Raw genomic sequence first — 24,238 nt, 5'->3', positions numbered from 1 at the left:
AGGGTCGGCTCAGCTATCATATTCCCCAGGAGCCTGCCTTCCAAAAGTTCCCATGCTCTCAAGGAAACAGAAACAAACTCATAGCCACAGTGGGAGTGAGCAGGAAGAGTTTAAGGAGCCAGGACTATTTTACTTACATTCATTAAATGCTCTTCTTCATTCACCCTTAACTTCTCTGGAGAGGGGAGTCTCATGAGCACAGGGCACTCTTCCAGTGGGCTACTGGCTGGCACAGGGCTGTGCACTGGGGTCATTATGTCCCCTTCTGTGGCCCAGCCCCCCTCTTATTTGCCGAGGCTGAAGGAGAAACAGATTTTAACATTTTTTTAGTGACTGAGCAGAAAAGAAACCAATGGCAGTTCTCCTCCAGAGGCATCTGTGTACTGGCTGAGTGGCATCCAGTAAGAATTTTGGTGCAACTATTTCTTCTGTTGGAAATACAGCATGTAGAATTTCAAGGAAGGGATACTGAAATACAGGTGATGAACAAGTACTTGAGCTACTGTATTTTCTAGGATTTTGGTTTTTTGATGGTTTTATGGAGTTGTTTTTAAATCCCATGAGATCCCATAAACAAGGCTAAAGATAAGAGTCCTTCATGTTGGCTCATGGCTTGGAAAACTGCCTACAAAATCCACAACCAAAGCTGCCATAATTATGATTTTTGACAGACGAGAAAATTTAGCATCATATGAATTACTGGGAACTATGCTGCTAGCATCAGGTTATATAATTAGAAATAGAACAAAATATCATTTTTTGTGAAGAATTTTTAAATTTGGCTTCCTTCCCAAGCAGAAAACTCAAAGACTTAACATTTTAAAAGTTGAAAGATGTAAAGGTATTTCTTCAGAGAACGTCAAGTTGAAAAGCCAGTTAAAAGATACTTTTTCCATGTTCTTTAGGGAAAAAAACCACAATAGAAAATAGAAAAGATATGGAAGAATATCGTAGGTAAGTATTTCAGTTAGAACACATGAGGAACTCTCCCAAGTTTCTCCTTCAAGATCCCACCAGAATTAGCTGAATTTCACAAGCCATTAAATTTCATTGAAATAAAGTTCAGCTGAAGCTATTCCAACAAGGTCCTTGGGAAAGTCAGCTGATAACCTTATCAATTGTAAGAAAACCTCTTGTCATTAGTAGTATTATAGACTTCTCCCTAGGAAAAAAAAAAAATAGTTTGGACTCAGAATATGCCCTGCTTATTCTGAAGCAACTGCTTTGTAATACTCGGTACTTTCTTTCTGCAAGTAAGTGTTCTAAAGCATTTTTAAATGGTGAAGCCAATGTACTTTCATAACAGCTCTGATTTGGATATAAAAGTCTCAAGTTTGACATGTACAATAAGGAGCAAAGCATATGCTCCATTTCAGAAATAAAACTGACAGAGGCACGAAACTAACGTAAAGTCAGAAGACACACACCCCCTACACATCCCTCCTTCTCTAGCTGCCTACAGCCTGTTCCAACCCATGCAAATCCCTGGCCAACACTCAGGCAGCCCCTCTGGCTCCCCCCCCCCCGCTCACCCACTTGCTCAGAGCCGGTGCTGGACACCATCCAGAAGAGCTAGCTAGTGTTCTGCCAGCCTCTGCTTGCACGCCAGTGTGGAAAACAGGCTGAAACACACTAGCCTGGCAGAACACGCACTCAAACATTGCGGCATGTTCTGCATGCAGTTCAAAGAAAACCTGGGGCGGGGGGGGGGTGGGCGGGCAGGGGTCATGAGAGCTGCCCAGCTCCACTCTAAAGTCACTATCATCTACACGGATTTTGGGAGGCTGGCTGCAACAGCATAGGTCATTTCAAGTTCACAAAAGTCCCAAAGGGGACTGCAGAGGAAAGTACCATCACCAGGGAAACACCAGCTTGGAAGGGAGCACTCTGTGCCCAGTGCTCCTCCTCCGCATCACTGAAGAAGGGTGCAGCCCATGCACCAGTCTTAAAGGCAGAGTACATCTACAGCTGGTAACTCGGTGGACCCAAGTCTACTTTCACACAAGACTTGGCCATTACTTTATAAGTCAAGCCCTTGCTAAGAAAACTCCTCAATCTGAGCTCCAGAGCAGGAGGGGAGGAGATCAGCACATGTTTCATGCACACCCAAGCTCCCAAAAAATCAATCAGTATGCTACCGCCCACCTCCTCCACCAGCTCTGAAAGGCAAACAGCAGGCGTACATCCCTTCAGTTTTCTTTGTGCTGTCTGTCCCTTTCCATCTGCCTTACCTAGACCCAGGCTGCTACATTTCTGCGAGTAACCACGTGAAGTCAGGCTCTGGCTGCCGTTTGTGTAAGAGGCTGTTCTGGACACGAGAAAGACTGCAGAGGGAACAGCAGACTGCCTAGGAGCTTCACCCTGCACAGACCACGAGCCACGACAGCAGTGAGGGGCTGTGGAGTCCCTCTTTGCTGCTTGGCATCACCCACCCATCCCCAGCTGCAAGACTGCATCCCCTAGAAGCCATCAAAACACACACAAGGTTTCAGAGCTGTAAGAGAAGAGGCAGGTGTCTCCACAGTGCATCCACCTCACCCACACAAGTCAGATCCCCTTGGGCACCTGGCTGAATGTGGAGCTAATTACTCGCTCAGCAGTAGGGAAGAGAGATCCCTCTCTCTCCTAGCACAGCCCTACTAAGGAAGCAGAGAGAAGCAGCAGAAAAAAGCATCTCAAGTCTTTTTAATCACTGATTATATCCAAATGCTTGAAAGGAGAAGATAGTCAAACCCAATGAGACTATATTTACAGTCATTTTGCCAGCCACAGCTGCTCACTAGCACTAAGCAGTTGTCTGTGCACACTTAGCTGGGTGGTGGCTTTGGATGGCCCACAGTTCTGTTGTCAAGATCAGCTACATATGTAAATATCAGGAACTGGTTTCACCAGAAAAACGAGGCAACTCTTCTGCCTTCCCAAAGCAAAGCTAGGACACATCACAGGGAATCTTCTCTGTGAAGATTCTCTGAAAGAGCAGCAAGATCTTGGGAGGCAAATCCATACAGAAAAATATTCACTGGCGATTTCTTGCCATCAGAAAGACAGTAAGAGGACTCAGCGGGATCATCGAAAGGTGCTGCCAAAGCCTGGGTACCAGTGTGACTCAGGCCTCCGAAGCAGCATGAGGATGAGTGATTTAAATGCATTTCCTGTTTATAACACCATCTACAGCCGATTAAAAACCTGAGTGTGGACATTTGCAATTAGCAATAAGGCTGATAAATGTTTGTTTCATCCAAACTCAAGAGGTACTTGGTAGATGTAATTAATTATATTTGAAACTGAAATTAAATTTAAAATGAGAAGGTTAAGCAAAAAATTCAAGAGATCTTGACACTTCCACCAACCAACATCTTCCCCAACTCTCAACTGGAAACTGAGGTGCTTTTAGCTTCCAGGAGGCAAGATGCTCCAGTCTCAGACTTACTCAGCATTCTCATCAATACCATCCATAGCTGGCAATAATTTCTTTGGATCTGGTACTAAAATTATGCCTATAATGCCTCTGCCAGAGACCCTGCTTCTTGCTGCCTCCCCAAGACACTAGCAAAGCCAAGTTCGTAAGAGTTTTAAGTTTAAGTTTTAGAAAAGCCTAGCTCCTTTTCATTTAAAAACTGTGATTCTGTACCTACTTTCCTGACTTCAAAGCACAAAAAAGCAACAAAAAACCCCTGTGACACATCAAGTTCTAAAACAAACTTAATATAAATAAACCAAGTGTGTTTGTATGAACTCTCCAGTTACTATTTTAACACTGTGTAATTGAAGTGAGTTTGTCACCCTCCCAGCACAAAGTTATCCTTCAGCTCAGACAATCTGTCCACTCCCCAGTTTAATTTCCAGTCCTGTAACTATGTTGTCCAGGTTTCAACAGCTAACCAATATGATGCAATAGCAATTAAAAGCTCAGCCAAGATGATTTCCTTTTGGATAAAAAACACATTCCTTTCCAAACAGCAGTTTCATCTGACTCTTATTTGTTCCTACAGCATGTGTGTGAAACAATTAGCCAATGTTATTTGTTAACAACATCTGTTCCTTCACCTGATCTTTCACTGCAGGCTGCCTAAGTAATGAAAAAAAGTCAAACTGCCTGTCTTTACACTCACTTGATCCACTTAAACAGGGGGGAAAATATCCAGATGTTTTGGGTTTTGTTTTGTTTGGGGTGTTGATTGTTTTTTGGGGGGAAGCAGGGGGGGGAGGGGGGAGGCACGCAGGGGCACCTCATACAGTAAAGACATTACTTCTGAACATCTGTCTTCCTTACCTACCAAAGTCCCACCAAGATTACTTAACACAAAAAAAGTAACCAAACAAGAAGCAAAAGAATTACATACTTCAGTTGCACTTTTTCTTCCTTACTTTGCCACAATTGGACTCTGGCATCTCTGATTCGTATCTAAGATTAGTAACAGTCCCCAAATATTGGTCAGAAAAAGAGGTCATAAAGGAAACAATCAGTCATCTTGGTAGTAACTCCTCTTGGCGTCATTTACTTTCCAGCAACTCATAGAAGGATACATAAATACTTTGGATCAGGACTACAATGACAACCTGAAGGAGCATATTAACTACGTAACTACTGTTGTAGTTTGTTTAACAGTAGTCACTGTAGCCAAGTACATGAACTGTTTTGGTATAATTACACTTGCCATCTTGTTAAGCCTGCCGGTAGCCCTACTGTACTTGAAATTACATGGAAAATAGCACTCACTAAGCAATTGCCCCAAAACAGTTGTTCCTAATTTGATCTCTTCTACCTTAGAAAAGAAAATGCAGATTTTGCTCTTAGTCATTTATTTATCAAAAGCTGCTACCAGATTTGATTGAACCTTTCTCAGCAAACACAGACCATACATAATTTTTCTTCAATTTTATATTAAAATAGAATGCAAAGCGTTAGCTATTGGGAGACACGTATCAGTACTAGCTGATAGGAGCCACATACACTACAGCTCACGATCACATACCTCCACTCATTCTGAACAGGTACAGCAAAAAAACACAGATTGAAGCTGAGAGTTCATATGAGCAGGCCAAAGTCCTGAATGACATCATCTGTCATTTCCGTCAGGTATTTAGGGGGTTGCAGTAACAAATATGCAAATATCCCAAGTGTAGACTTTACTGACTCTGCAAGCAACTTCAATAAAGAAGGACTACGTTAAAAAAAAACAAAAAAACCACCTTACTCCACCTAATTTCTAAAATGCTGCCAATATCACCACGGAATCTTGACATAACTCCATTAGTGCACAACCATCTGCTACATAGGATGACACAAAATATAACTTCCAGAGCTGTCATTAGCTGAAAAGCCATATGCTTATCTAGAATGCTCTTATGTTTTTTTATAGGTAAGCATGTCCCAAATCACCTAAACCTCAACAAAAGATCTCAGATTTTGATTATTTTTTCCTTAAGTACCTCCTGGAGAATTTTCTACTCCCAGTTGCCACTAATGACTTTAAGCAATCACATCCGATACAGTTTCGGTTACCTGCCATCTTTCCCTCCAAAGGGATGCAAGTAGCCCACCTGTAGCAGACTTGAAAAACAGTGCTTGTTATGCAGAAATGCTGAACAAAGCTGAAACCAAACCACAAAGACACACACCAACCCCAAAAAAGCTTACTTGCATCTCCTGGAGCTGCCTTTTAAACCTTTCATTCCACAAGCCACAAACTGTCCTCTGATTCAAAGGGTATCATCATTCAGCCAACTCCATGCTGATTTTCTGAACTATATTGCATTTCTAATGGCTTTGCTCCCAGTGACTTAAAAAAAAAAAAAGTAAATCACATGAACCTGAAGTATTTTCTTCCTGATCTGTAACACTTCATCCTCAGGTTCTAGACTAATTCTTCAGATGTCTGCAATAAGTCACATTTTATTAGAGCTTCCTGCTGCTGCAGCTGGGAAAAGCTGATTTAGACAGCACCAACTGCCAGTCTTTGTTCAGAACAGGTTGAAACTTGATGGCAGTCAGATCTGCTCAGTTTGGAGCTGCATCAACAGCAGTAAAGAGATTCCCAGGGTGAAAATTAGTGAGAAAAACTTTAGCCTAATCAGCCACATTCAAGGATTAGTCAGAACTATATAGTTCATCTTCTTCTACCATTTTAAAACACTGCATCTGTATAACAGTGCTATCACAGGGCTAAAAAACAGGCATCTATCCTAGAGGTTCCAGATAGGTCATAAATAAATACAAGCACAGCGAAAGGTATTTGTACTGACGTTTCAGAAAAAAACAGCCCAAGTGCGTTTCAGATTTTTATTCTCTTTGGAGACCTACAGCATTTATCCAGTCCTCATCCTCCTTAGACTACTTTGCACCAGCAAATAAAAAGGAGGATAAAAATCCTCCTCTGATGTCACAGGCCATGTCATCTCTCCTTCACAACCCAGGCATTTGGAGGCACAGAGGAGAAAAGCTTTCATCAAAAGTAATGTATCACATACACAATACAGGACATGAAGCAGCTGTCATAAGGCCTTAAATCCCAGCCTACCAAAACATAGTTACAGATTTTACAAGCCTAGTAAACATTCCCAGAGTGAACAGAGGTCTTCAGAGAAAGGTGGAAGGCACATTCAAAGAATTATAGATGCAAGAAATACTTAATCTAACCCTTACTAGTCTCATGCCCCAAAATACGTCAGCTTGTATCTGTGCTGCAGTAAGTTATTTACGAAGTTATTTACGAAGCTGTAGCGTATATCTGCATCCCTTCTGTGCAGGTTTGAGTCATATATGCTTATCGTATTCTTGGCACACGTATTCTCACACGCTCCCACAGACTCGCTCTTTCTCATAGAAACCAAATCCATGTTTGTAAAAATTAAACACCCTTTTCTAAATCTTGTGCAACCTCACTTGTTCTTGTATTATGAGAAAAGGCTTATTTTCACTTTTCACTGTATCACTTGTTTGCTTCTGCTGTTCTATTCCTCCACACTGACCAACTTTAAACTGATACTACCTCGCAATCAAATTGGCTTTTTTAGAGCCTCTTATTTTTTTCCCCAGCACCTCCTTGGTGCCTCGTATTTCCAAATTCTTAAACAAGCCTCCCAGACAAAAGCCATTTTCTGAGAGATGCTCAATTGATTTCAACTCTTTCCACCTACCTTTTTACTGCAAGGGAAGGACTTACTTTTTTGTTCTTTCTTTCCACAGGCATTCTTCTTATTGTAGACATACATGAACTTTCTTTGACTGTTTTTTAATAGAAACTAGAGTCCCCAGACAGAAGACCCTCATTTTTGATGCAAGGATCCTTTTCATTAGCTTTCTCATTCACCTTTACCTTCTTCATTACAGTAGAACACTTAAGACTTTCACAGGTTTCTTCTCCCAAGGATATTAAATTGAATTATATTTCAGTATGAATAGCATAAGAAGGATAAAAAGTGAATTCAGAATCTTGAGGTACAGCTTCCAGATGCCACTTAATTTCCAATGCATCTCTGACTTTCAGCACTTCTATTTGCAGTTGCCAAAACGAGAACCATTTAAAAGTAAATGCAGGCTTCGCAGGTTCCAGTAAAGAGGGAAAGCCCTGAGATTAAGTTTGCAAGCAAGTTTTCTATAACCTCACTGGAGGAGGAAAAAAGTCTAGCTTTGTCCACCTTCAGAAAAGAATCTTCAAAAAAACACCAAACCCAACCAAAAAACACCCCCCAACTACCACCCACCTTAAAAACAGCAGTTAGTAACACCACCAGTTTAAGAATTGCTTACAGTAGCACAGAAAATGAATTCTTTCTCAATTTTTTTTTCAATAAAGCTATCCAAAGTATTATTTTTTTTGAGAGATGGGGAAAAATTATGCATAGTAGGTAGGATTCTCTTCTTTTCTTTCTTCCCTGCTGTTTTTTCTGCTACCTTTCCTTCTCACCACTGCCAGGAAAGAGATGATATGCCAGAGGCTCCCAACCCTAGCTTGCTGCTAATTACATGTGCTCACAGCACCTATTGAGCATTCATGATACCTGGCCTGACTTCTAGAGGCATGGCACAATTGCCTACTCCCACTCAAATCCATGAAAAATTGAAGTCAAACCAGTTGGGCTCTAACATCCACATTTTGTTTCCATCATCAGAGAAGCAGGTGTACATACTTAGAAGAAACCAATCCTTGGAGCAAACCAAAGTGACCAGAAACATGCAGCCTCTCAAAGCTAATAACCCAGGCAGCAGAGCTGATCCCTGGATGCTACCGCAGGCTAGTCATGCTGTTGTAGCAATTCTTTATTCTACTGACTTAAGAGTAGGCATGAGCCTAACAACAAATCCACACCTGCCACAGGACACAAAGATCACCCTTTGTCAAATGTTAGTGACACATGCTTTGCACACACTACAACAAGCTGCCTTCTGTGTTATCACCTACACATTTACTATGACTCAGTATTTAGGGAGTTTTAATGATTTGTTTATATAGTCAGCAGCTGATCATCAACCGTGCAAGTTATTAAAACACGTTTTCTGTCTAGAAAGGCAGGGAAGAACAGGGAAAGATGCCAATGACAACATTTTAACTAGAAGATCTTAATTTTTGCCTTGAACTTGTGACTTCCTGCCTCTCACTACCTCTAAGTTTGGTCCCCTTAAGCGTGAGAAAGCGAGTACCACATCCTCCTATAATGAGATCAGTAGATGTTTTAAAAACTAATCAGTGACAAACGGTACTGCTAGAATTTTACAAGCCACAGCGCTATCTTACAAGAGGTGAATATTTACACAGTTCCTTTGTTTTAACTGCAAGGTCATATTTGCAGAACTAGATAAACACCAACTTCAAACAAATACTGAGGTCTTGGAGTACAAACCATAGACAGAAGGCAACCATTTAATCATACTAGGCAACACCTCACACTTTTAGCAGCCAACGCTGCACTGAAGGATCTCATTGCCCTGAAATTACCAGCACGTGTTACACTACAGGCAGAAAGTAGCTCTGAGGATGCACAAAACCCTGCATCATACACCCCTACAGCTCTGTTCAAAGAAACTTCTAGCCTTTGGCACAGCTCTCAAACATAAAAATGCAAAGCCTACTGCACACTTATCTTCTTCATATATTATATTTTACTGACTTTTAGATTGCCAAGCTCATCAAGGAAAGACTGAGCTGCTAAATGAAAGTCCAACAAACTGATCCCAAGACCTAAACAGGTTTCTTCCTCACATATACCATCAACTGCATTAACTGTTGTATACAAATAATCAAGAGTTAGTTTACACAATCTAATTTGCCATCTAACAAGAGCATAGCTGGCAGTAACGATGTCTGCACAGCATGACTTGCTATCTATCGATTCAAGTAGAGAGATACAGCTGGGCACAGGCAAAACCACCCTGTATAGTCTTAGTCACTGTAGGAACAGTGGACAACAATCCGAGTAGTCGCTCTCTATCAACACAATTCTACAACCTGACGGGATTCATTTGGCCCATCCCACTGCCATTGGCTCCAGGCTAGCGTCGCTCACTTTAAGAGTACACATGCATTTTGAGGAAAGTTTATGCTAAGGCCTGAGATGCAAAATCAGTGTTCTGACCCTCAGGACATCTGCTTAGCTTGCACAGGAGAGATGAAAAGACATACAAGTTAAACTTATAAATAAGGAGTTGGGAAATCTGACCCCCCCCAGTTCTGCTCACAGCTCAGCCAGATTCCCTATAGCCTTTGCTAGTTACTTAATCTTTCATCTGGTGAGCACAATGAAGACACTGGTGACCTCATCAGGACAAAGACACGATAGTCCTAATGATGTTCCTATGCAAAAGCTGAAGCATGCCAATTTACTGAGGCCACCTGACACAGAACCCGAGTCAGACTGTCAGAGCTGTGAGGAAGGGAATCCAAGTCTCTCATGAGATAAGGTCTTACCCTGCCTGTGGCTGCACGCGCTAGTGTTCCCCTTCCCAATCTAACACCAGCCACCAAACTAATAGCACAATATATGCTCTAAGACTACAGCTCTAAGTTTACCCTCTCTCACGGCATTGGGAGGGGAGGTGAGGGGAGGGGAAGAAAAACCCATCAAGGGCATAATAAAAGTATTAAAACCAGCATTTATTATTACACCCTCCACTTTCAGTGGAACATCTCTCTGGAGAGAACAAAATTAAACCTCACCTTTCTGCCCTTCTTATTCACAAATCCCATTCCTTACACGGAAAAAAAGAAACTTATTTACTCTTATGGAAAACAAACATGTTTACTTGACAAAACACAAGGCACTAGGAAAGCACATCAGAAGAACCACACAAAACTGAGAATCAAAACTCAGCCCTTCCTGTTAAAAAGCATCAACAGTGGATAGGTTAACAAACCATGCAAGGAACTGGGAGACAACAGGACTGGGCACAGAAGCCAGAAGGCCTGTCACTAACTTGATACTTGACATCAGGTAAAAATTTCACCCCCTCTCAGTCTCAGCTTACACTTTAGTAAGCTGATAATGATAAAATTACCTACCCCACTACATGGGTGGGGAGCACTTTACTAATTCATGACTACAAAGCAACACGAGAACCGGGCATATGCAGCTAGTACATACACACACATATATAAATTAAGACATACATATTTATAAATATAACACAAGTTAGAAGAAAGATAAAACTCATTACCCAAAAGCTCCAGTCAGTACTCCAGCTATACTGAGCAGGACCCTGCATTTTCTCTGTGCACGAACCAAGAGTCTCCGCTGAATCAGCAAGTAGCTGGCTAATAAGACCATGATCCACTTCATGAACTTCCTGTGAACACAGAAGCAAGGTATGCAATTCAACAATGGAGGAGAAAGGTGAAATAAGATGATGGTTAATCCATTTAAGAACTATATATTAAATGAAACTTGACATGCTAGTTTCACCGAGGTGAGTGGCATGGAAACACTTCCCACTGACAGTCTTTTCATTCATTTTACATTTTTTACAGAGTATACTATATTTAGTTATCACTTACATTTTTATCAGAGTATTTTACTTCCACAGCAGCCCCTCAACTTGCACATCAAAGCCGCGCAGGCATTTAGAGCTGGAGTAACACTGACATGAGACGTTCAGTGCAGGACATGCAGCACGTCTCTAGAATCTGCGGGACCTTTCAAAACTTGAGAAAGGTCATGGAGGTGCAGCATGTACCAGAGGACTGACACAGATTATTATAATACAGATACATCAAATATTTCTACGTAATATTAGCTGCGCTGTCAATTGTGCATTTTGAAATACATAAATAAAAGCGCAACACTTCCGAAGCGAATAGGTCTATTTGCATCACTTGTTTTAAAGATAAGCTGTTGTCCACAGCACTCTCCCTCGATAGCAATATTCACTTGGGAAGTCCGTCTGTCTCCACAGAGGGAAACCGAGCCACAGCAAGACACCTGCCCCAAGCCACCTAGCAAACGGGCACCAAACCCGTCCGGGGCCCTAACCAAGAGCTGACACCGGCGGTACTACCGGATCCATCCGTAAGAGACAAAAGCGGGTTTCGAGACCGAAATTTCCAGACTAAACCGACTCAAAACCAAGCCGACGTTGGCGCACTCAGACAGGCCCACGGCCGGACGGGGCTGCGCACACCCCGCCGGCGCTCCCCCGCACCCCGCCCGGCCCGCGGCCCAGGCCGGGTCCGCGCCGGGGGGGAGGGCAGAGGCACCCCAGGCTACGTGGCGCGGGCGCAGGGCTGCCCTGCGGCGGCTCTCCGCGAACACACGGCCTCCCCGAGCCCCGCACCCCGCCTGCCCGCACAGACCCGCAAACGCCACGGGGGTGCCGCTCCCGACCCCCCCCACCGCCGGAGCGCGGCGGCTGCCACAGCAACCCCGAGTGCTGCCCCGCAGCGCGGCCCGGTCTCTCCCCCGGCGGCTCCCGGCCCCCCGGAGCCCAGACCCTCCCTCCGGGGGCCGCAGCAACCCCGCCGGACGCCCGCCGCCGCGCCTCCTTACCGGGGGCCCACGGCACCGGCTCTCCGCGGGCCCCGAGGGCCGCCGCCGCCCCCGCCCGCCTCGCCCCAAAAACTTTCCGGGAGGTGGGCGGTGGTGGCGGCGGCGGAGCGGAGCGCGGCGGCCCCGCACCCCCGGGCGGCGCTTCCCGGCGCTACCCGCGGGGGCAGCCCCGCAGCCTCGGCCCGCCCGTCCCGTCCCCCGGGGGAAGGCGCGGGGCTCCCGCCCTCCGCACCTACCTGCGCAGCCCGCCGCCGGCCGGCTCGCCCGGGGGACAGCGCGGCGGCGGGCCGCGGCGGGGCAGCGGCCGGGGGCATGGAGCCGGCCGGAGGGGCGGGCGAGGGCCGGCGGGGAGCGCGCTGACCGCGACGCTTACCATGGAGGGGGGCGAGGGCGGCGCGGCGCCCGCTAACTGCCACGGCGGGGCCGCGGCCGCCATTTAAAGGGGCAGGCGCCGGCCGGGCCGCGGACCCGAGGCGGTTGCCAGGAGCGAACGGCGCCGTTCTTGAGGAGGGGAAGCCGGTAGGGGGGACGGGGACGGCCGCGGCGGTTCTGATCCCCCTCCTCGGCCCGCTCCAGAAACCCCTCAGCGGCTTCCGCAAGGGTTAACTACGAAGCCTCAGGGCCGGTGGGAAGTTTGAGGGCTGTAGCAGGACGAACTCCCGGCTGCGGGGAGCCGGGGGGCGGCGGCGCTCACTGCCTCCCTCCCGAGGGACCCGCCGCCCTCCCCTGGCGCGCAGCCCCGGCAGTCGCTTAACCAGCGTCCGGGCAGCAGCAGCGGCTCCTCACCCGGCCCAGGGGGGTCTGGGGCTCAGCGGAAAAAGGCGCCGAGAGGCCGCTCCAGGGGGGGAGAGGGGAAGGGCCCCGAGCGCCCCGGGCCGGCCGATCGCCCGCCAGCGCTGCCGGCGCGGCCACCTGCGGCCTGAGCGGCTGCCCGGGGCCAGGCCCCGCGTCCCTGCCCGGGTGCTGGCGGGGCAGCCAGCTGTGCGCCGCCCTGCCCGCTGCGGGGGGGCCGGCCGCCGGAGCGTGAAATAAGGGAAGTAAATGGTGGAGGACTCGTCTGAGGGAACGCAGGCTCTCCTGAGCAGCGCCGAGGGTGTCTGCCCCGAGCTGCGAGCGCCCAGAGGTTTGGCAAGCTGGGCTGCAAGTGAGAGGGCATCAAACGGCGTCCCTCGGATCAGGGGACACAACCAGAGCGATGGTGGCTTGCACATCTGTGCCGTCAGGTCACCTTGCAGGAAAAGAGAAGAGCTGTTGGAAAAAAAAAATTCCACCTGGCTGGCTGGCAGGCAATGAAAAGGGACAGACGGGTGGATGGACGGACGGGTGGACGAGTGGATGGATGGGTGGATGGATGGGTGGGTGGATAGCCAAGGGGGCTGGGGGGAGGAGAGCAGCCTGGCATGGCAACGCTGGTTCTTCCTGTCGCCCCTTTTCTGCACCGCTGCCTCAGACAGTGGGCTGAGGCTCTCCCTGAAGGAACATCCCTGGACCCTGTGACACCTGCCTGCTGACACATCAGCCAAGGTGCCAGAAGTCCCAGTGGCTGATGTCCCCTCCCAGCTGTTGGCCCAGACAGTGCAGCTTTAACACTGCTGGCATTGAGTCCCCAAAATTTACAATAAAGTGTAAAAAATAACATGTGTTTTATTTCATTTTGGTTGCTTGCTTTCTTGATTTGGACCTCTGAAACTCAAATTTTTCAGGCTTTTCTCAACAACACTCAGGAGACTAGTATACTTTTCCTTTTGTCCAAAAACTGAGATTCCCTCTGAACCATACTGGGTTATCCAAGTGGGAGAAGATTTATGTTCAACTGGTGGCTGCCAGCAACACTAAAACCCCTTTGTATTCCCTCGGTTAAAAGCTGGCTGACCTGACAGTTTTGCTCAGGCACGTCCGAGTTAATGGAAGATTCACAAGAGAGTTGCTGTTACAGGATGAAATGAACACGAACAGCATTTGCAGGAACAATGGTGGTAGGTTCATCACAACACGCTTGAAGTTTTTTTAGAAACACACCACATACTTGGGTTTAAATCAGACACTGTTTGGAATGCCTTTGGTCCAGCTCCATCTTCCCATGCTGACTTCCCTGACACGCGGTCACAGCCAGTACTCTAAGCCAGTAGCTCAGTCCCAGTTCCTCGATCTGCCAGATGCCTTTGACTCTACTGGTTATTCCCTCCTCAAACTCTTGATTGTTTTTGACTCCTCTATCTTTTTCTTTTCATAGATATTCTGGTTTTGCTCCCTAACACTTTGGCAGTAGACCAAACTTCAGAAGACCCTCAGACTTCAGAAGACCCCCATGATCTACCTTCCAGCTTTCTACTGAAGTGCTATGTTGCTCTGTGCTTGGTCTCAGTTGCTCCAGTTTACTTCAGAGTGATTCCTGCCTGGTAATCCCAGGTCTTCCCACTCTCCTGACCCATTTCAGAGAAGAAATATTTGCCTTTTAGGTTCCTGTAGCCATACTCCCTCTAGCCTGTCCTGCTTTTGCTGATACAGGTGTCACTACACCAAAGCTAGAGCAACAGGCAGTCGCTACAGGTTGTTCCTCTTGAAGTTTGGTCAGCAGAGTTCTGCAAGTCAAGTGTGGGATTTCTTAAAGCAGTTATTGTAGAGCATCTGCATGCAAAGATGCGGATCACAGAATTTATTAAAACATATGGAAGAAAGCCATATGACAGTAGCACGATGACAAATTTCCTTACGGTGTGGTGGGGACTTTTTGGGGCTTCTTTTTGCTTTCAAATGCAAAGAAAAGCAGAAGGACTCATGCCTCTCTCAGCTGAATTGTGCTTTGTATGTGTTTTAACAGATATGGAACTGAGTCTACTGGATTCTCAAGTACAATTTCATTATCTGAAGAGTCTTAAAGATAGGCAAAATTGTTAGATAAGGTGTGCCATAATGCCTAATCCTGTGGCTGAGGGAAGAGGTGTCAGCCCGCTAGCGAGAGTGGCATGTGCTCGGTACAGCGGCAGCACGGCTGGCAGGGGTAAATGCTGCAGGTGGGGGTCTGGAGCTGCTGCAGCTCTTCCCACAGAGCAGTGCTGGGTGTGCACCTTTGTGTAAACCCAGCGTCTTCCAGAGCACACCTGGATATCATTTTCCAGACAAGCCAACCGCTTCAGCAGTTTCCGCATCCACCCTGGCGGCATAGACAAGCTTTACTTAAATGGAGTCTAAGTAATCAGTTTTTGGTGAAAAAGGATTTGTTCTGCAATGAAAAAAAAATACTTTCAGAAATGCCTTTTACCTATAAACACTGCGTGCATATAGCCACATGCAGTGGTGCAGTAGGGTGATAGGAGTCTGTCTGCTCAGAAAATGAAGCCAGTTCTCTTTGTCTTCTCACCTCTGTCAGGGAGGCGTTCAGCAGAAGAGAGGTCTCCTTTTGAGTGTCTGGATATTATGTACTCAGCCCAAAGTTGTGGTTTTTACAAGGCCAGAGTGAAAAAACAATGTATTATCTTCCCTCGGCTCTCAGAACATTTTCAGCATCTTCTCAGGGGGAGACCAGAACAGCCCCCGGGAAGTCATTGCTACTTCAAAGGTGGCTGTCATCCAGGCGGCAGGCAGAGCACTGTGATCTTGAAGCTGTGGTAACTTTAGTAACTGTGACATTCACTGGGCAGAGTGTGAGGTCCTGTTGCAATAACACACATATTTTTTTGCCTGTACTACCAGAGGGAGAGACGGTGAGGCCATATACTTCAGCAACTATGAGCCAGCACATTGGGAAGCTCTACAGATCTGCAGTGTCTTCATTCCTCTTCTTCTTGCTGGTGGGTGAGTACTAAACCACGTTCCTTAATTAGAAGAAACACAGCTTATTCCTAGAGTTTGGCTTGAGGGGTTTTATTCTTGTTTTTCAAACAGCAACTTTCGACTGAGGGCTTCTTCAGAATGCAGGAAAACCGTATCTGGTGTTGTGCGCTGCACTAAAACATACTTTTCTTTATAGATACGTTCCTGTTTAGCTAATAGAAATGTTCAGAAAAAGTATGTTTGCCTGCCTTTTTCACGATGTGTATCATCATTGCCCAGAAGCTTCATTTCTATTTTGGTTCTCTGATGTATTAGCAACCAGTTATTGTCACAAGGTAGTTATTCATATCCTTTTGTGAAAGCCAACCTCAGCCCAGGGCAAAAGTCATATAAATTGAGATGAGCAACATGCAGTCATTGATCACTTAAACATAGATGCCTGGGAGCTGGATACAGCTTGTAAAGCACCCTCATGGTATCAGCTGAGTGTGAAGTTGAGTTCTAAAGCCCCCCAAACCATCTAAAAGGTCGAACAAGAGGATTTTTATGTGGGTTGGAAATGGAGCCTGATTTGCCCTCAACCTCTCCTCCATCTATTGAGTGTGAACAAAGGAGAGGAGACTCAACTAGACAGGTCAAATTTGCGCTGATCTCCACCACCATTTTAGTTCCCTAGTGCTGTTGGCAGCTGGCAGAAGAAGCTTGCAGGGCTGCTCATGTTTACTCCAGGCACCAAAGAGTAAGTTAGAGGCTCTAGGACTGGGAGAGAGCGCAGGTATGTTTTATTCTTTCCTTTTCTCACCCCACCTCCTCTAGCCTGCCTTGTGTATTTCTCATTCACAGCCAACTATATGGCCTTACATGGGAAAGTATCAACCTGCAGATTACGTAAAGGGGAGGATGATGGCTTAGTAGGTGCCCTATTAGTACTGCCAAGTGTGGAGCACATTTGTCACATTACAGGGAGTCCCAGAGAGCTTTTTCCCCCTCATGGTTGAAAATTGGCCGTGAACTACCGACTTCATATGACAATGACCTATTAGATCATCTAATCATTTTTCCAGGTCAAGACAAGATCATCCATGCTGTATTTCTCTGTACTCAGTCTAGCTCAAGTGCTTTCACCAAAAAGCCTTGCATTCCCCTCCATTGGGGATTGAGCCCTCCAACCTGCAAGGCAGGGGACCTACACATCACTCTGCTAATGAAGCGATTGACTTATAAAGAACTTAGAAGCAGAGTCAACAAGGCATTTGGCATGGTATGCTCCCAGATGCCAATATGATAAGGGCATTGTGTATTTGAATGCCAGTGAACTAGTATGTTCCAGTTTTGCAACAACGCAAAAGAAAAAGAAAGAAAGAAAGGAAGAAAGAAAAATAGAGGCTGTGCTGTGAGCTTCTCAGTGAAACCCCCAAAGACAGCTGGGACAAAATACAGCCTACTCCTCTTGCGTTTTGATTTTCCTAATTAGCTTTCAGTTACACGATTTGTATTGAGTCAAAGATGTCAGATAACACAGACGACAAGGCCAGTTATTTCATGATAGTAGGTGCAAATAAAACTCATGACAAACAGAAGCAGCATCAAAGCACATTGTTCCTGCTCTGTTATGTTCTCTATGACACTAAGTAGCTGTGTAAAAGTGATACCTTTTACATCACCAAAAGGAATAAAAAATATAATTTTGTTGAGGAGGTGCATATGGTAAGGCTGGAATACTTGTGGAGAAGAAATTCTGTGGCCATTCCTTGAAAAGAAGGTAGCAGTAGCACACACTGCTTCAGCTAAAGCAGCAGTATCCAGTGGAGATAATAGTTAATGAAGAGAGATTTTAAAAGAGTACTCATGACAAAACTGCTAAATTCACTCTTAACAGATAACCAAATACATCACATCAGAATATTTGAGGCACAAAGGCTGTAATATGTCAAGCTACCACCAGCTTTGTCAAGCATTTCAACTATACTTGTCAAAGTACCTTGTCAGGATACTTCAGCTTTTATGACTGCTGCATCGATACACTGTTTTCTAACTGAAAGGGAAAATCTGGACCTCGTGTTCCCCCAAGAAGCTCCAGTGGGCTCATTGGTAAGATTGTGTATGAACATGAGGATAATATCTCATCCAGTATCTCTAATAAGGACTATTCATTTTAGGGGACTGGATCCAAAACTACGATAATATTTGAGTACCTAATTCTGAAGTATCCAATTCCCATGGATTGGTGTTCCAGTTACACGTTCAAAATTTTCACTTTGAGGTAAAAGCATGGAACAACAAACAGCTCTGAAGGTTTTTCACATGCTTTGTTGTTGCCTAGTTTCATAGCTAGCTTGTAATTTCTATATTTTTGCATCCATGAGTTACCTCTCATCTGATAATTAAACTGTAAGCTCTATACCCTGTCCTTTTATAAGGCACCTAGAACAACAGGGCCCTGCTGCCTGACAGAAATTGTCAGCGTGACTCCCCTAAGAGTCATAAATAATAATAACTATGAATATAACTGTGATTTTGTGTACAAGCGTGCCTGGAGGAGCCATTCAAGTAACTCTCAAACCAGTCATCAGGGGGGTCGGTTTTCCATTGCCTTAAGACATTTGTCCCCAAGCACAGGGAGTCTATTGCCATTGTGAAGTTTTACCAGACGCAGACAATAGCATTTCAACCCTTTGGATGGCAATGAAAGACTCAAGACAATGGAAAATCAAGACCTCCACTATGGAATGGTCTGCAGTCCTTGAGAGGGCACCGACTAGTATGAAGGGAGATGATTTCGTTTGAAGAAAATAAAACAACAGAAGAAACTTTTTAAAAAATGGGTCTGAACTTTTTCTTGGTGACAGCTGTTGGCTTATATTGAAGAGTTTATTCTTCCCTCTTTTTGAGACAGCAACTATTTGTCTCATCTTCTGAGCCTGGGCTTGTTTCCAGAAATGAGATCCACTCACACTACTCTTAGCTCGAGGCTGTTTGATACTATGATTACTGGCTGAGTGAGAGAAGGCAGGTTTAAATCTCTACTACAGACATGTTTGCATATTTTTCTAACAAAGGGTAGCAGGACAATGTGGTCCTTTCAGAGAGAGTAGATGTCACCCTCAGTATCAATACCTGCAGAATGCAAACGTGCCATCCCCCAGGTCACTGATAGGATCTTCCTGGGGGTTCAGCCTCTGGCAATGGTGATTCTTCCCACAACTTCAAGATTTCCTATCCTGAAACTGGAAGTTCATGCCAAAACTCCTAAGAAGCTCACATTATGTTTTGGACTGCAGGCAGTTGCATTAGGGTGCGCACATATTCACTGTACTTGTCAGAAAAGAGCTGCGTGTGTGTAAGCGTACGTGCGTTTTTTGCTTTGCCTCAAAAAAGGTTGAGTCACGGACATCAGGCCTCGAGATTTTTGGGGGTGGAAATGTGGCTGAATGAACTCTAAATTTCACCCAAAGCCATTGGGCAACGGCATTAATTTTCAGTAGAAAGGAGCTGAGGGTCAGGGAGCAACCATCAGTACACACGAACATAATCTAAACAGGAACTAGGAAAAAAATCCCTATTGTGATAATAGTGGCTACCCTCAGATCCTAATCCCAGGAGCCATTCTTTGTGCTGGTTAGAGGTCAGGAGCAGCTGGAAGGTTTATCATCCTATGACCCTCAACCCTCCTTTTCTTTCTCTTCCCTGGTACAGATGTTGGTGCTAGTGGTGGAAGTCCAAGCAAGGAGAATGCAGCTGTAACTCATACGTCACAGCCTTCGTTGCCAACAACATCTGAGCCATGGCACCTTTTGGTGACTCAAACACCAGCCAAGGAAAAAGCCAAAGAGGGTGAAACTGTGGTCTTAAATTGTCACTTTAATAGTCCACGACGTCCCTCCCTGACTGACCTGATGGTGAGGTGGTACAAAGAAGATGAAAAGGGGCAGATGGATCTGCTAGAAAGCAATACGACTATCTTGCCAAATAACTCCAGGGTTTTCATGAGTGGAGACTTGTCCCAAGGGGACGCCTCCCTGATGATCCTCAATGTGACAACCAGTGACCACGGTATTTATTTCTGTGAAGTTACACTTCCAGATGGGAAGGTGGTGACAGGAGATGGCACAAAGCTCAGAATCAGGAGGGCTCTGGGTAATATTTGATGTTATTTACTTCTTTTCTCCTTCTTTCTCCTCCAAAGCTGGTCTACAAGCTTGCAGAAAGAGGGAAGCTGGCCTGTTTGACCTCTAGCAGTAAGCGCCTGGTGTCACAGAGTGTAATTGCTCTATAGCATTTCTCATTATTTTCATTAGGCCAGCTAATTTTCATCGGCTTGCCTCTATAAACAGTCACACAGGTATTATTATAAGGAGGGGCATTTACAACCAAAAAAAAGAAGGAATTATCACTAAAATTAAAGTCAATGCCAAGAATGATACAGTTCGACAAGTTCTCTTGTGCTCACAGCTCTGTTTGGCAGAACCCACATGAGTGACAGATGTCAAGACAGCATCTCAGGGAACAGCTCCCCACTCCTTTTCTTTTTGACATTATTTCTCTGCAACCCACTAACTTGCATATTCATTCCTTAACCTGAATGACATAAGTAATCCCACAATAAACAGGAGGATCGCATTATATCATTTCTGCTTAACTTCACATTAAAATCAAAGTAGCATTAAAAGTGCCATGCTATGTTTTCTTAGCATCACAAATAGACACTAGGCATACTAAGGAAATAACTTGCTTTGCCTTTATCAGCTGGACATGTCAAAGCAGCTTTCCTTTTTATGTAGGCTAAATACATTCCAGTCCCAACAAATCAACACATCAGAAGGTTTATTATCTTATTATCTAATTAACAAAAAATAGCACCTTCTGTGTCAAGAGTAAATTATGCAAGTGTCATTTCCCCTTTATTCATTACTAAAGCTTCTAGCTCACTGAGATTCACTCAGCCTTTGCTCTTTTGAGCCTGACTTCTTCCGTTACTAATTTTTATAAAACTACTCAGTTTAAACCGTAGCATTAACAAGGCAAGAAAACCGTGCCCCCTGCAAGGGCCTGGTCATGTGTCTAACGAGGTCTCCTGTTGGCTTGATCTCATAGTCTCAGCAGTGCAGGTTACCCTTGCCATGTCTGCGCCCTGGCCAGTGTAATTGCCTTTCTGTGGTCCTGAGAAGATGAAATATATCCTTTCTGTATGATGCCTGAATTAAAGAGACAAGAGAATATGAGAAATATAATTCATGAAGAAATGTTACGTGCCACAATTCCAGACTGTCCAAAAACTTACCTAAAATTAAAAAGATAAATTAGCTAACTCTGTTAACTTGTCCATTACAGGAAGCAAATTATATATATTTTGAAGGTAAGTAATGGTTCTACAGTACCTTCATTACTCTCACTTTCCTGATAAAATGAATAATCTACAAATGGATTGAAACTACAGGGTGCCTCCCTGTGTGCAGGAGAAGGGAGTGGGACTTTTACTTACGAGCTCCAGTTGCTTTGCTGGATGGCTACCCGTTAGGCTAGGCAGCACGGGGTAACGCCTGCTCCTGGGAACAGGCGGCCCAACGCTTGGAATCCCGTGTGCGAGTATGGTAGCAAAACATCCAAATTTTCTGGTGAAGCTTAAATGTAACCACATAGATACATGTAGTGAATGCCTGATTGTACTGTTATCGTAGATGAAACTGAAGGGCTTTTAATAATTCTTTTATTATATTTTCTGGGTGAGTCACATGGCAAAATGACTACCATGAGCATGAGGCAGTCACTTAATACCTGATCAGATCAGTTGTGAGCCATCGCCCAGCCAGTTTCCCTCTCTCTGAAGAGACATTCCTACTCTGACAGACTCTTAAGCTACCAGGGCAGATGCTCTCCACGCTGTATCCCATAGCCCCTGTAACAGTCCATCCTACTGTGCTCACCTGACCAAAGGCTTTTCCTGAATCATCTTTCAGTCCCTCAAAATAATAAACCTGGATTGCCAACATGCTCGTATCTCAAAGAAAATGGGATCATCCCATCTATGCCATGCAACAGTCCCAAAGAGCAATAAATCAAAGGAAGGACTTCAGTGAGCTCTGTCAGCCCTCTGGTGCTGTCTCTTTTGGAGGTAGACAGGGAGACTGGTGAATTTCTTATAATTGTCAGAGGTTTTTTTTCCATCTGAAAATAAAGCATACAGCTATGAGTCCCATTAATTCAGGCGGCATCATCTTTTGCCATCCCATGGCACCTAGCTGTTAAGGGAGATTGCTAGGGAGATGGGGCTGTCCTATCTCTAAATCTCTGGAAAGCTTAGCGGCTTCCTACATAGGAATGAAAAAAATCAATAGCTCCATAGTGCGATACACTCTTTCCCATGTAGAAGCCCATGATTTCATGTCAGACACGACACTGGCATCATCGATATCACAGTAAGTAGCTTCCGCTGCAGCCACTGCAGAAAGTATACTGGCTGCATTGCATATACTTGCCTGGATGACATCTTATGTTACCCTCTCTACCTTCCCTTCTCCCCCAGGCTTGTTTGGTATAGAAGAATCCATTGGAACTATCATTGGGGTTGTGGCGGCTGGTATTGGAGGCGTAGTGGTTCTGATCATTGTTTTAACCCCGCAGCTGAGGCGGTGTGTCCTCTGCATGAGACAAGGCTCTCACCAAGGTAAGGAACCCAACTCAAAACCTGAATTCCTTACTAGAGGGCTGAACCCAGTCACCTATTTCCAAAGGTACCTTTTTTTAATGTAAGGAGGAACTCGCCATTTACTTACCTCTGGTCAGAGACGGGATCTGGTTCAGGATATAAGCAGTGTGGATGAAACACTAACAGGGCTGGCTCTATACTCCATCTTTTTCAAATATTCTGTTTTTGTTGGGTAGAGCTTCATGCATGGGCCTGATGAGTTACCTATAAACAAAACAACAAGATCTTCTTTAATTGCCACTTTCGGCAAAGAGTTATTCAATGAGATGCTTCTTCTTTTAACAAAGTACTGGGGCTCCTGTGGTTCTTTTTGGTTGATGCTGAAGGATGGCTCTTCCTCCCACCAACTACATGCTTACATCCATACTCTTTTAATGCTCGTGTACAGAAAGCCTGTGATGACCCAAGTGTGTGTGAAGCGTGGTTTGTGAAGCCAGATAACTTTTATTATATCAGCTGATCAGGCTGGGAAAACTAGATGTTTTCATCACACACGAGCCAAAGAAACGACCTGAGAAGGGTCTGTCTGTACTGAACGTACAGGCTGAGGTACCCGAAAGCTCTCCTGTTTTTTCCAGCTCTGTCAGCTGGTCTTATCAGGATAGGCTGACACTGAAGGCTGCATTTTGAAACAAGCTTATTTCCCACTTTGTGCAACCCGAGCTGTGGTCTGCGTTTCAGATCGAGCTCAGCTGACCTTTTGCTTTTAGCGGGGAGCCGGGTGATGTGCACCTTCTCTCCCGGCACTCGAAAACCTTGCTCGGCCTGCTGCAATAAATGCCCTCCCTGAAGGGATGAAGGAAGAGCTGGGCTTGCCATTCACTGGAGCGCTGCCGCCACCTGATGGCCAGCGTGGGGGGACAGGGACAGGGACACGGCCAGGAGCTCCCTGCCCTCACCGGGGAGGGTCTTCCAGCCCTTGCTGAGCAGCGCACCCGCATCCCTCGGTTGATGCTGCCCACGCAGCAGCAGCCCTTTGCAAACCCTCTGCATGAACAGAAGTCACAACTTCTTTCCTGGCCAGGAAGCCTTGCAAGAGTTTATTGTGTTGTACTAACTCCGTATCACTTGCTCACTCTTTCCTTCTTGCTCACCGTAGCTTGAGGTACAGCGTTACAGAGGTCACTGGAAAATGTAAAGCCTAGAAGTGGAACAACGTCTGATGCCCTGTGAGCCACAAATGGAGCTCTAGATGGAATAAAAGCCTTTGCCTCAGTACATGGTGTCTTTGGCATTTTTATCTTGGTTAGTCCATTTCTTTTTCCTGCAGCTTTGACAGCCACAGTGGCATATGCAGCATCCTCCCACAGCAAGGAGCAAAACAGTCTTCCGTGAAGAAATTTGTATTAACACCTGCCAAAACCCCACTTAGTTAGGTCACACATCTCCGTATTCAGACTCTGCTGAGGTACCTTGGGCCTTTCCCTGCCGTTACTTCTTATTTTAAAGCTGGTACTCAAAGTTTGGGTGCTTCAGAAGAGACAGAAGGAGCCTGACAGACCCGGGTGCCCCAGCTCTCCAGCTGCTAACACCTGCCCAAGGAAATGGATTCTGGTGCTTCCTCGGGGTGTGTGTGTGTGTGTGCAACCGTGGCTCCCATCTGCCTGCACCTCTCAGTACAGAGCTTCTTGTCCTGTTGGCTTGCTCCAGCCTACAGGCAAAGAAGGCCCACCTGAACGTAGCTACTCCTGGCTGAAAGAATGGGTTATTGTTTTACTCTTGCCAGAAGGAAACGTAGAGTTTCAATATAAGCCTCTAGTACCCTTAAAAAACCAAGGA

General features: G+C 45.5%; 1 protein-coding gene across 5 annotated transcripts in view; it reads right to left on the bottom strand.

Moving 5' to 3' along the window:
- Positions 1-12,710, bottom strand: part of GRAMD1C (GRAM domain containing 1C) — a 53,612-nt gene extending 40,902 nt beyond the window's left edge. For 2 of the 5 annotated variants that reach the window (XM_056342190.1, XM_056342191.1), the window contains exons 1-2: positions 12,216-12,346; positions 10,655-10,783 (exon numbers count right to left, since the gene is read on the bottom strand). In XM_056342190.1, the coding sequence (XP_056198165.1) occupies positions 10,655-10,783; positions 12,216-12,293 (207 nt within the window). In that variant the 5' untranslated portion in view covers positions 12,294-12,346. The other 3 variants (XM_056342192.1, XM_056342194.1, XM_056342193.1) reach the window with 3 other exon arrangements.
- Between the last annotated feature and the right edge of the window lie 11,528 nt (positions 12,711-24,238).

This window comes from Falco biarmicus, chromosome 5 (genome assembly GCF_023638135.1).
Source record: "Falco biarmicus isolate bFalBia1 chromosome 5, bFalBia1.pri, whole genome shotgun sequence".
NCBI lineage: Eukaryota > Metazoa > Chordata > Aves > Falconiformes > Falconidae > Falco > Falco biarmicus.
The sequence above is the reverse complement of the archived record's forward strand: the minus strand, read 5'-3'. Positions and strand labels throughout refer to the sequence as shown.